The 13921-nt window shown below is 39.9% G+C and overlaps 1 protein-coding gene across 1 annotated transcript in view; it reads right to left on the bottom strand.

The window, feature by feature from the left end:
* The window catches only part of LOC145404584 (exportin-T-like), a 78168-nt gene that overhangs the window by 51778 nt on the left and 12469 nt on the right, over nucleotides 1-13921 (bottom strand). Inside the window, exons 3-6 of the mRNA XM_080276134.1 lie at nucleotides 13604-13723; nucleotides 11207-11368; nucleotides 7250-7366; nucleotides 6609-6709 (exon numbers count right to left, since the gene is read on the bottom strand). Of these exons, the coding sequence (XP_080132260.1) occupies nucleotides 6609-6709; nucleotides 7250-7366; nucleotides 11207-11368; nucleotides 13604-13723 (500 nt within the window). The remainder of the gene's footprint in view (nucleotides 1-6608; nucleotides 6710-7249; nucleotides 7367-11206; nucleotides 11369-13603; nucleotides 13724-13921) is intronic.

Here is a 13921-nt window from a genome sequence, read left to right as displayed (position 1 = left end):
TCTTAATGAATGAAAAAATAATAATAATAATTAAAATATACCATATTTTATCATTCACTCGTTCATTCAATGCTGATTTCTCACGGATATATAAACATTTCATCAATGCTTGTTGAGAGAAAGGTGCAGAACATTTATTTGCAGTGATATATGTAAAAAAAAATTATACTTCTAGCTCTATCAGAAAGATTTTAGGGTATATGGAACAGAAATATCTTATGGTGTTTGACCACACCCGGCCGCTCTAGTAGCGGCTGGCTCAACATCATAAAATATTTCTAATCATTGCATTCCCCTGCCCTTATTTGTCCCTGTATTGTTATGAAATTATGACATGTTATAAATGAATAAATGACCTTCCTATTGAAAGAAGAAAAAAATAAAAAAAAATAAATTGCCATATTTTTTCATTCACCCATTTATTCAATACTGAAAATTTAGAGATATACAGTAATTTATTTTCTCTTTTATTTTTTTCATTTATTAGGAAGATCATTTATTCACTTATAACATATAGCAATTTCATATAAATGGACAGGGGAGAAAGTTGCATGACACAACCAAAAATCATGGCAAAAAAATATCGCAACCTATATGGTTGGACACAACCCGAGTTGAAAAAGTGGAAGTGGTTGGATTTTATTTGGAAGCAACCTGTGTCGAAAAAGAGAAAAGTCATTGGAATTTTTACTGAGCCCTTGTGCATGAGAAGGTTGAAATAAGATCATGATCCATTAACCCTTTGAGATTCAAATGACTATTTCAATCGTCATTTCCAATCCAGCCTCAGAGATTCAGATGTTGCATTTAACCCTTTAACCGCGGGTGTCATTCCAGAATGACGTTGCAAAAACTGGACCAAACCGCGGGTGTCATTCTCGAATGTTTGTGAATATTTTGAATACCCCGCGTTTTTTCCGTGCGCCAATTGTTTCAAGGGAGAGTAGCTATTAAGTTCTTTCACTCCAGCCGACCCCCACCTCCCTCTTCCCCCCCCTGGGGCCCCACCTCCCACCCCCTGGGCCCCCCACCCCACCCCTGACCAAGCGCGCATCAGTATCTGTCCAGCTGTGTGAGTGACAACACATGTTGATGTGGCAGTGAAGTGCAGGCAATTACAGTACCTTTTACCTGTCTCAGTGAACACAGAGTGGGTGTTTATCGTATGTGCAGTGTTCATATATGTTTATAGTATTATTATCAGAATGTGATTGGCATTTGGTAATGGTGTGTGAGCGAAAAATAGTGATTACAACACCGCTGATGTGGCAGTGAAGTGCAGGCAATTACAGCGCCTTTTACCTGCCTCAGTGAACACAGAGTGGGTGTTTATCGTATGTGCAGTGTTCATATATGTTCATAGTATTATTATCAGAATGAGGTTGGCATTTGGTAATGGTGTGTGAGCGAAAAATAGTGATTACAACACCGCTGATGTGGCAGTGAAGTGCAGGTAATTACAGTGCCTTTTACCTGCCTCAGTGAACACAGAGTGGGTGTTTATCGTATGTGCAGTGTTCATATATGTTTATAGTATTATTATCAGAACGAGGTTGGCATTTGGTAATGGTGTATGAGCGAAGGTAATGATGTGTGAGCGAAAAATAGTGATTTTACACCCCTCACTTCTAACGGCACTGCCAGTCCTGTGAAAGTCAACGAAGTCATGAAACCTACATCAATGGAAAGCTGAAGGTTAGTACTTTCTAATGGTACCTTATTTTTTTCTCTAGCTTTATTCTGTGCAGAGTTATTAAGGTTAAAAGGTTTGTTTACATTAGGCTGAAACCCCCGCGGGAGAGGACAGTCAGACCAAAACAATACCCGCGGTTAAAGGGTTAATCGTCATTTTGAGAAACTTTTGTAAAATATTCACCATAAATCGCATTTACGCATCATAACAAGGAGGCTCGAGCACGATGTCACAGAATGGTTGCTCTATGTGTGGCGGTACTGCACAGTTGGTCTGACTCATGGGTTTGTTTCCTTATACCTTTATTCTTGGTGAATATTTTTCTACAGCAAGGTACACGTAAAATTTTTGGTTTTTGCCTAACTTCAACTCGTCACATTGACTTTTTATTTCCTTTGTTTTCCTTTTATGAACATACTACGATAAAGTACAATTATTCAGCTTCAGAATAACACCACAACCAGCATCCTATCATAAAACGTGTATTAACACTGACTGATCAAAGAAAAACATCGCGAAGTGAATATGAGGCCGAGACTAAAATAAAATTGTGCATCTCTTTCCTTTCGCTATACTGCACAATGAAATGCATAAATTACCATAATCTGTATATCATTGTAAAGGTAATTTATTGTATTTTTGCATGGTTTAAACCAAATTTACATATCTTTACTCATTATTTTTTGCCAAAGATTTTTCTACGGCAAGGTATAAAATTTTTGCTTTTTGCCTAACTTCAACTCATCATTTTGACATTTTATTTTCTTTGGTCTCCTTTTTTGAACATACTACAATAAAGTAAACTATTCAGCTTTAAAATGACACAAAAACCAACATTCTATCATGAAAAGTGTATTTACACAGAGCGATCAAAGTAAAATATTGCGCCGCGAAGATGTGGGTCAGCGTGAGTGGCTGACTCTGGCACAGACATAATCTGCCTGGCCCAAAAACCTGATAGAGTTAATCTGGCTTTTATGACTATTACTATTAGAGATATGTATACAGTAACCCCTCCAATATCCGGATCAATAGAGCCATAGGCAGGTCCGGATAGTGGTCCTGTCCGGATATTGGGCCCCAGCTTATGGACTAGTACTTACGGACCCTAACTCTGAAAAACACCTATGCAACTCCCTCTGGACATGCATAGCACCTATTTAAGACCCAAATCACACCAATAAGGGACATAAAAGACTGAAATAAATGCAAAAGAACCATAAAATGAGGTTTTAGAGGTGAGTTTATACAATATTAAACATTCTGGGTACTTACAAGTCCCTTGGTCTTGGACTGGTTTGAACCGCCAGTTTGCAGTCCACAGTTAATCCTCTGCACTCTAAATTCTAATTTCTTAACACTGCACAACACTGTAAATTCCTGTGTGTTCTAGTGGCAAAGGTATTGCAGTTTATTCACTGTTTATTCACAAAAAACAAGCACCTGTGGCTTGCACTGTTATGAGTATCTGCTCTCCATCGGAGTTAAGCTGTGACTGTTGATGTTGGTGGGGTAACAGAGTTGCCAGATCGCAACAGCCACATTACCAATCTCCTCAACTTTCATTGTCAAATATAACTTTTCATTACCAAATTCGTAAAGCTAGCATATATTCTTCACTAATTATATATACAAGTGGAAATACATGTAATCACTCTCCTTATAACTAACACCATGTTGATTATTTTCACACTATGTAGGGTAGCAGATTAATCAGAGAGAGCAAACAATCCACCATCTCCATCCTGTGTATCCTCATACATGTGAAAAATCCATTTGGTAATGCATTATTCTAATGCATTACCAAACGAATTTTTCATTACCAAATTGGCCCACACTTGGTAATGAAAAATACCAAATGGCAACCTGACAGGGGAGGGGGGAGGGGGAGGAAGGAAGGGGTGAAGGGACCATGGTGTAACAGCTGTTTGGCGTCAGGCGGGAATTTCAAATTATGGGAGGGAAAAAAGTCAGATTTTTTTCGAATTTTTTGCAGTTTTTGGCCCATTTTGGGAATATTGGATCCCAGGAGGATTATGTCCGGTTAGTGGGGATGTTCGGATATTGGGCGTTCGGATATTAGAGGGATTACTGTATTTTTTGTGACCTATCTGATGGAGCCAGGATTTTGAGGGCTTGAATGATGAGTGAATGGAAGCAGGGCCCATTGAATTGGATAAACTCTGGCTGTCTGGATGCTGCTACTCCTCACCTACCCTTGGATGGGAAAGGAGGTCCAGATGATGATGATGATGATATATACAGGTACACCCTGCTATACGATACCCCCTCTATGAGATACTCCGCCTTAGTGATATAAAAAAAAATTAACACCCTTCCCCGGCTATTGATGGTCAGTCCTCAGTTATCCGGTGAAAAATAAAAATTGTTGCTCCCTCACATACAAACAGACAAAAAATTTGCTCCAAAGTAAACTTTCATCCTACACATTTGAAGAGCTTGATTTTACACCCCAGATAATGTAGATTTCATTCTCATATGTCTAATGGTTACTGCACTGTTGACTGTCAAAAATAAGAAAAGTAACCCAAACCCCCACGCCTGGACTTCTAAAAGGAAGTGAAGTGAGACTGAGATGCTTGGAGCTTGGTGACAGCTACACTCGCTCATCTCATTTCTGTATTTATTCTCTCCCTCTCTCTCTCCCTGGAGAGGGAGGGGGATGGAGGGAGTGAATGGATAAGGAGGGAGGGAGGGAGAGAGAGAGAGAGAGAGAGAGAGAGAGAGAGGGGGGGGGGGAATAGTGGAGAGGGAGAGAATATAGGAGAGAGAGGGAGAGAGAAGGGACCACTTATGCCTTATCACTTCATATGTTTACAGCATTCCAAGGGGCGCTGCCTATGTCATTCTCTCTCTCCCTCTCTCTCTCTCCCCCTGAGAGAGAGGGGGAGGGAGGGAATGGAGGAGGAGAGGGAGGGAAAATAGAGAGAGAGAGAGAGAGAGAGAGAGAGAGGAAGGACTGCTTATGCCCTGTCATTTCTGTTTTTCTCTCTCTCTCTCTCTCTCTCTCTCTCTCTGGAGAGGGAGGGGGAAGGGAGGAAGTGAATGGAGAAGCAGAGAGAGGAGGGACCAATCTCTCTCTCTCTCTCTCTCTCTCATAAATAATACAAAATAATAAGCACCCAAACAGCAATAAAATCAAATGGGAGTGGCTGAAAGTGTTACTTTATATTATACTGTGAATAGCTGTGATTAAATACAAGTGATTTAGTCTTCTTAGTGTAACAGGAAAAGTATATGATAGGATACTTATTGAATGAGTCAGGGAAATAACAGAAGAATTAATTGGAGAAGAACATGGAAGTTTTAGGAAGGGAAGAAGTCGTGTAGATATGATATTCAATCTTAGATCTTTAGTGGAAAAGTTTATAGAGAAGGGAATGAAGTTGTATGTGGCCTTCATGGATTTGGAGAAAGTATATGACATGGAGGACAGGTAAGGAATGTGGAAAAAGTTAAGGATATATGGAGTAAATGGGATGTTGTTGAATGCTGTGAAGAGTATGTACGAGGGTGCTAAGGCTGCAGTGCGCGTGTATAGTGAACTGAGTATTCTATCTGAATGTTGGATTGAAACACGGATGTGTCATGTCCCCATGGCTGTTCAATCAGTATATGGATTAGGTTATAAAAGAGGTACGAGGTAGGGCACTGGATGTTGGAGGGACCCTAATAAGAGATGGCTGTGTTTGGAAACTCCCTGTACTACTATTTGCACATGACACTGTATTGTTAAGTGAAGACGAAGGGGAAATGCAAGGCTTGGTGAATAAGTTTGGGAGTGTGTATAAGAAATGGAATCTAAACGTGAATGTAGAGATGAGTAAAGTTATGAGAGAAGCGAAGTCACTGAATGTACAATGAGGCTGGATGAGGAGGAAATGGAAAATGTAAGTGCACTTAAGTACTTGGGCAGCGTGATGAGTATCAATGAACATTTAGAGGGTGAAGTGTTTGAAAGGGTACAACAAGGAAGAAAGGTTGCTGGTTCTCTAAAAGCAGTGATATGGAACAGAGAAGTAAGCATGGATGTAAAAAAAAAAAAAAAAAAAAAAAAAAAAAAAAAAAAAGTCACTACATGACAATTTTGTGATACTCTAATGTATGGAAGTGAAACTTGGACCTAATTGGAAGGACACAAGTCAAGAGTGGGAGCAGTGGAAATGAGTTATTTCAGAGGAGCATGTGGAGTTACATGGAAAGACAGATTGGCAAATGAGGAAGTGAAGGAGTACCATGGTGTTGATATGATAGAAAGCGTTAAGAGAAATACACTGAGGTGGTTTGGCCATGTGGAGAGGATGGAGAGCAAAAGACTAACCAGGGGAATGTAGGCGAGTGAGGAGGAGGGGGGGAGAGGGAGGGGGAGACCGAGGATAAGATGGATGCATGGAGTGGAGAGGTAAATGAGAGGGGGGGGAGGTTGAGGCAGGAGCAAGGCAGTGAAGTGGCACTGGACAGGGCGACATGGAGACGATTTGTTTGGGGCCACCCCTTACGGGATTGAGGCGTCTCACAATAGATGGATAGATAGATAAATCTGGTGATTTTTTCTGCGATTATGTCAAGTCATGTACTACGTGCATTACAGGGTTAAAGCTATTTGGGGCTTTGAGTGAGCTAGAAAATTGTTTTTGGACTATTTAGGAAGGTTTTGGACTTGGTTGGGAGGGAGGGATCCCAAGGCTCCCAAATGCATCCCTATACTTTCTATGACATCCCCGTTTGACGATACTCCAGCTCTATGATGGGTTTTCCCTATGCATCTCATCACAATAGCATGGACGGCGTGTATGTATATTACTACAACTACCCAACAATGTTTTCACTATTAGAAATAACCACAATATTAAATACAAAAAAGAAATCTTGGACAACAATTTTTGCTTCTCACCTGTCGTTGGCAATAAGCGAGATGTCAATCCAGGAAATATATGCCCCAATAACATTGTGGCAGTGACACACCAACTCTGGATGAGACTTTTCATACTTGACCTGCAATAAGACAGTAAAAGCTATACAGGTAACTCAAAAGAAACAACAGTGATGCAATACACAATAACTGCCAATCTAATATTAACCTTTTTGGGGTGTATGGACCCAAGGCAAGATCTATCAGAGTTTTGAACATCTAAGGGTAGGTGGTTGGCCTATGCATCCAGATCTGCTCACTATTTTTCTTTTATAATCATTTAACAGTTTCAATGCCTATTTTTTTCTCTTATACCTTGATGTATAAAAAAATTGCAAGAAGTTAACAAAAATGTCCATATTTCATGTTTTCGAAAGACCAATGTGCCTAAAATGGACAAAAATTTAATGGACTTTCATACTGCTGCTCTTACCACATGACCGTAGTCCACAAATGAAGATGGCAAAGTTAGTTAACTACAGACTAAATCAGAACACTGGCACCATTAAAAACAAAGAAAATACAACATGGAGGTACGGATAATTCTGGAACAAATTAAGTAAATGCTACAGTACTATCATGTTTCTCACACACAAAAATAAAGGAACAATTATTGTACTCACCAGAATGTCATACCAAGAGTTGGTGAGGTCAAGAACACAGTGTTCTCTCATAGTATCCTTGATGTGTGTGTTGCGTTCACTCTCGGCCTGGGTATGGATGATTTCACGGTCGACCACCTGAGAGTGATCATAACTTCTCTGAGCACAAACAACTATTTAAAAGATCCCCAACAATAAAATCTGAATCTTTCCATGAAAAGGATGCATAACATTAAAAGCTGAATCATTCTGGTGACTTTCATCTCCCTTACTTAAAAGATGCGCACTTTGGTTCAGCAATGTTGAGGTTTTCTATCATGTTCACTCTTTGGTAAAGACTTGAAATATTTCACGTTAAAATGAATTCCAACGGTGAGTTCCTAAATGTCACCATCATAATCTTATTTCCCACTAACAAATGAGGTGGGTACAATCCAAAAGGAAGGCAATCCCCAAAGCATTAAAACTATGGAAGTTAGTGAGGCTAGGGGACTGACAAGAGATGGAGCTAGCTGGAGGAATTTTGTGCAGAGAGGCACATAACCAGGGATTTGGCACCCCTTTTTAACATGACAGTGTTTGGATTGGCTCTATCAGATAGGAATATGTGAGGCTACAGAACATGGTGAAATTTTCGAGGGTTATATGATGAAGCCAGAATTTGGAGGGCTTGAATGATGAGTAGAAGGAAGCATGGCCCATTGAATTGGGCAAACTATGGCTGTCTGGACAGTGCTACTCCTAAACCAGCCCAAGGGTGGGAAAGGAGGTCCAGATGATGATGATCGTTTAGTTTCATTTTGTTTTTGAAGGCTCCAACATGCCTGTATGCGTCGGCCTTAGTCACCTAATGGCGGCTCTCCATGCTGCACGATCTCTGGCAGCTTCCCTGTTTAGTCCTTTCACCCTGAGGTCACACTCAATGACCTCATTTCAGGTCAATCTCACTACCCTACCTCCAACATTAACACTTCTCACTTTCTGCACCCAATTATCATCCCCCATCCTCTCCACATGCCCGAATCACCTCAATCTACCTCTCCTCATCGCAACACCAATACACTCCAGTCCCATCCTACCTCTCAACTCTTCCATTGTAAACCTAGTCCTCCCAGGCCTCTCACAAAGCGATGCACTGAACACACCTAATCACTGCCATTTCTAAATGTTTGAGCCTGTGAATATCCTATTCCTTTACTGCTCAAGACTCAGTACTATACAACATTAAACTCCTAACACATGCTGCATACAAAGATCCCTTAGCATGAAGGAAGAGCCCTCTCAATGTCAGGAGAGGCAACAGGTCCCTAACTTCTTCCAATCTCTCAATGTCAGGAGAGGTAGCAGCTCCCTAACTTCTTCCAACCACTCCTCACTCTTGCCAGAGCTAGCTCCAGTCTCACCTCCAGCACATAACATGTCTCACAAACAAAAAAACTCTTCCACACACTCAAGAGACTCGCCAGCCAGCTCAATCCTTTCGTTCATTCATTCATTCATCCACCAATCCTACGTTGCCTCATGAGGAGTGTTGGAGCCCAGGGCTAGGCAAGTTGGTCCTGACATTTAAGATTAGAGTTATCAGCCTCACTCATCTTTGAGTGGCATTACGTGAACAATAAACCCCAACCACCCCTTGGATATAAACCTTCACCAGCTCAATCTGATTGGAGTTCCGTAATTATCCACTAAACCACCAGGCGCCAAAATTTGGTTATATGGTTACCACCCAAGGTAGTAAATGGTTTCCTGGTGTACAGGAAACCATTTGGCTTGTCACTCAGTGTAGAGTCACCCATAGGCAGAAGGAAGAGGAAAGAATGAACGAAAGAAGGACAGAAGAGGGAGTGAAAAGTCACCCATAAGCAAAAGGATGAGGAAAGAATGAAAGAGAGAAAGACAGAAGAGGATGGAAGAAAAGAAGGATGGAGGAGAGGAAAGGGCAGACACCTGAGAGCAGCACTAAATCAAGTGAGTGGATGGTGAGTGCTAGCTATTAATCTATCTATCTATGTACTGCCAGACGTCATCCTTGTTTAAAAAGTTTGAAAACTTTTTTAAAAGACATCTTTTTTATATCATTTTTCCAACAGTTAAATTATTTAACTTCAGATTACAGAAGACCAATCTCAGTAAAAAGGTCAGAAATTCCTTCACTATTCAATATTATATAAGCAAGCTCTCCATTAAAACTGTCAAGAAGTATTCTCCAATAGTAATACTACTAGTGCTGTAAAGTAACGAAGTAAAAATACTTGAGTACTCTACTTAGGTGACTTTTTTTGGTATTTACTTTTTAAAAAGTAATCAACATTTTCAGTATTTTCACTTTTACTTAAGTGTTGTTTTCTATTATTTATATTTCACCACAATTGAAAAAAAATAGAAGTCATTACTCATTACATCTCAAAGTCAAGAATCGATTTTCAGCCTATTACACGACGTAGAACAACACAAAGTCGGAAGCTGATCAATCACAAGTACTTATTCATGTCTGGATCAATCTCATACCTCCTTTCATATTGCCTAAGCGATACAGCCACACTTTCGTCCCTCCCGCCTTCAGTTGTTTACACTGTTGTTGTAGCCACCATCACACTATGACTCCCACAACCAGAGAAATAGGCAGTGGTGATTCCCACCCTTGGCCAAACTTGGACTCTTTGTTTAAATACAAGAAGACTGTGGGAAAATCAGTGAAGCTGCAGTGTTTGCTGTGTGCACCCAAAATCACTGAGGTGACTGCACATAGCAATTCCCCTTCAAATTTTAAGAAACTTGCGGAGGTGAGTAACCCATGCTTTTAAACTTACTGTAGATGAAGTCTATATATAGTGATTATAGTTACAATAATTAATACAGTAAGACCTCATCATAAGTCTGCTCACTCTGCTATTATTGGATAGCCGTAATTTTGAGAATCAGTTGCTGATCAAACATAATCAAAAGATATGTCAATAAATATGTTCAATTCCTTTGTGTCTTACTTTTACCAAATAACTAGTTTATAATTTGTATATAATCTCTGAGACATGAGACAATTTAATAGTTACTTTTTACTTTCACTACTTGAGTACTTCACGAACAAGGTACTTTCATACTTTTCCTTGTGTACATTTAACTTTGGGTACTTTGACTTGAACTTTGAGTAATATTTTGCAATTGTAAAAATACTTTTACTTAAGTGTCAAAGCAGGGTACTTTTTACAACTAAGAATACTACCGAGTTCTTTAACCCCATTCAGCATGATCGCTGATTTTTTATTTCAATCAAGCTACTACTGGACAACTTCAGGAGGAATCTCTAGTAATGTGGTTAATGGTTATAACTAACCACTCCAGTTCAGGAAAGTCTTCCTAAGCAGAACTGAGAACTTCTCCTGCTACTCTCTGGTTAGTTTTTATCCCCCTAACATCTTCTACTTTATTTGTCACTCGTGCCCCACTCATCTCTCTCTCTCTCCCTCTCCTGACACTTGGTTAGGTGTGCCTATCCTGTTTCTGCCTTTCTTGCTAACCTGCCTCGCCCTGACTAACTCTGTCTCCGGGGGATGGGTGTACAGTGTATGTCCAGTGCATTGTACAGTACAGTACAGTGACATTTTATTAAGCTTATAACAGTAATTAAGGGCATTATTCTATGTCTGAAGCTGAACGGTTTCATGTGGGATTAGACCCCTTTGGGGGGTTTGAAAAGGGTATTCTGTATAATTTCCCTTACTACATCACCTTCTGGTACCCCCCTGGCTGCTATACACTGGATAATTAAGAGTTTACTGTATATGATGACAGCAAGAACAAAGGGTCATCAAACTGAAAGGCTTAAGCAAATTAAACTGGAAGAAAAATATGTATGATGCCGAGTAAACTGGAGGACAAATATACATGAGGCAAATTACACTCAAAGAAAAATGCTGTCAGCATTGGCCACATCTGCACTGAAAAACAAATAAGTAAGTGACAATTGTACTATCCTACCTCTGTATCAATAGCCAGGAGAATGCGCAGGTAGAGCTGGACAGCGTGTGGTCCCATGTTTAGTGTAGAAAGCAGGTCAGTTATGAAGGAAGGCCACCGGGTTGGATAATCCACCACAAATACTAGTGACATAAGCTGTGCTGTCTTGTTCTGGATGAATACCTGGTAAATTTCATAAAATTATATGAAATTCATATAATATTCCACACACAATGTCCTAGACTAATCTACAGTCATATTACCATCACAAGTTATTTACCATTTAAGCAAAAATCATACATTCAGTCTTACAAATGTATACATAAAAATGTATGAGTAAAGTGCAAGAAGAGTAATAAATCACTGCAAAAAAATTACAGTACAGGTAACTGAAGTGATTACAAATATTGCAGCTAGTGGTTGGTGGGGGCCCTCACCATCCACTCACTCAATGTAGTGCTGCTCTCAGGTGACTGCCCTTTCCTCTCTTCCTTCCTCTTCTGACTCTTTCTTTCCTCTTCCTTCTGTCTACAGGTGACTCTACACTATGTGACAAGCCTAATGGTTACCTGTACACCAGGAAACCATTGACTATGCTGGGTGGTAACCATATAACCAAACTATGATGCCTGGTGGTTTAGTGGGTAATTAAAACGCTCCAACCGGATTGAGCTGTGTAAGTTTATATCCAAGGGGTGTTTGGGGTTTATTGCTCATGTAATGTCACTCAGGGATGTGTGAGGCTGGTCACTCTCATCTTAAATATCAGGACCAGTCTGACTAGCCCCAGGCTCTCTTTCACTCATGGGGCAACACAGTACTAGATGACGTACAATAAACATGATAAGTGGCTGGGAATGTGTAACAAAGAACAATGGCAGAGAATGTAGCAAATGAAAAATTTGCTACCACTACCTTAAAATCAGGATGACATTATTATAAGGTGTTCAGCCATGAATCACTAAGTAGCTAAATAATATAGTATTCTGTGTTCAACTTTTTCTCATCTTATGCTGATGGCTATGAGCCTGGCTCTCCATATGACTGCATAGACATTATTTTCAATGGAATATGTTCATGCGGACTGGATGGTGCAATTAGCTGGAAAGGGCTGCAGATCAGGAGAAATCCCACTCTTATTCCAGATGACTGGATTAAATTGTGACTTCTTGTTTGCTCCCTATCAACTGATTTACTATAATTGTAACAACAAGAGGTAGCAGTGAAGCCCAGGCCATTCTCTGCTCTCCTCAAGGCATGACTGGTGGGTGGCAGGGTGGGATGTGTCTGGGTGATGTTGGGAGTCAACCTGGTGACAAGTGCAGAGGTACCGTCTAAGTTTGAAAGACTTCACCTCCCTCCCTCCGTCCCTCCCTCTCTCTCTTTGCTGTGCTGTATGTGTGTATGTATTTCTTACTTATATATTGTAAAAGTGTGTTTCAATCATATTATCTTCTACAACCTCTTTTCTCTAAGTCCTCAAATACAAAAAATATATATATTTGCCGTAGGTTACACCATCTTGTATTCTATAGTAAGACTCAAATCATCCAGTCTTATCTGGAGATTTTCTTCGCTGTAAGTAATAATCGTTTCATGTATCAGCGTCTCTCTCTCTCTCCACCATACAACCTCACCTCACCCATCCCACCCCACCACACCATCCAGGTCACTTTGTTTATTTGTCCGACTATATGCTTTGATTTTGGCTTTGGGTATTTACAATACAGTACATCATTTATATGGTTTTACTACTTCATATATTATTAGCTTACCTTTCTTTGTTTAGAACATCAAAATTTAAACCTATATTTATTATAATATTTGTAGAGTTCACTTTACTGACTTCTGAACAGCTGTAACCAATACATAAAACTTTCAAACAATGGGAATCTTTGGTGAGAGCAGGTGAGTGGCTGATTTCAAGACTTCAACTGTGCTCATTTTAGTCTTTTTTTTTTTTTTTTTTTTTTTTTTTTCTCATCAAGTTTAATTCATTATCAGAAAATGTACAAAGCAAGTGTGGATTCTTGTGAAAGAAGATGCAGTCAAAATAATGACTGGGCTAATTCCATGAAGTAATACATAGTACCTTAAGAAATATTAGGGTAAAACATTTGTCTCCATTCTACTGAGCTCAGCTGACCAACCAGAGACAAGAGATGAAAAGACTTTTTCTCCCTCCACCCTAGGGTGGAGAGTTCTCAATCACATCTCACTGTTACCAGGAAAGGCTGGTACGAATAATCTAATTACTTCTAAAGTTGCAAATCTTCACTTGAAAATGAAATGACAATGATCAATCCAACCCTGTGGTTTAACAGTTAAATACACTAATTATGGATGATACTCCACAACTTTTCAGCAGAGGGAAATCCCATCCAGCCAAATGGTGAAAAAGAAAATACTGCTTCTCACCTTTTCTGGCTCTGTGAGCATGCAGAGGGTAGTCATCCACTGAGACAAGTGTTGGCGGAATAGAGTCTGTTGCTCTGGAGTGGCACTGGCATAGCGGTTGCGTGCATAATGCTCCATAACCTGAAGTAACATGAGCTACTAGTGCACAGTACTATAAATCCATTCTCTCCTGCAGGTCACAATCATAGCACATACAAGTTCTCTCTTAACCCTTTCACATCAGGTGTCGTGTATACATGCCACGAAAAAAAACTGTGTAGCCATCAGGTGGCACACATACGTGTTCTGGACTTATTATATTTGCGTGCCTGTACTGGG

The sequence above is a fragment of the Coenobita brevimanus genome, chromosome 1 (assembly GCF_032717465.1).
Source record: "Coenobita brevimanus isolate Jiangsu-jjx chromosome 1, ASM3271746v2, whole genome shotgun sequence".
Classification (NCBI taxonomy): domain Eukaryota; kingdom Metazoa; phylum Arthropoda; class Malacostraca; order Decapoda; family Coenobitidae; genus Coenobita; species Coenobita brevimanus.
Note: the sequence above shows the minus strand (reverse complement) of the source record. Positions and strands in the feature narration are given on the sequence as shown.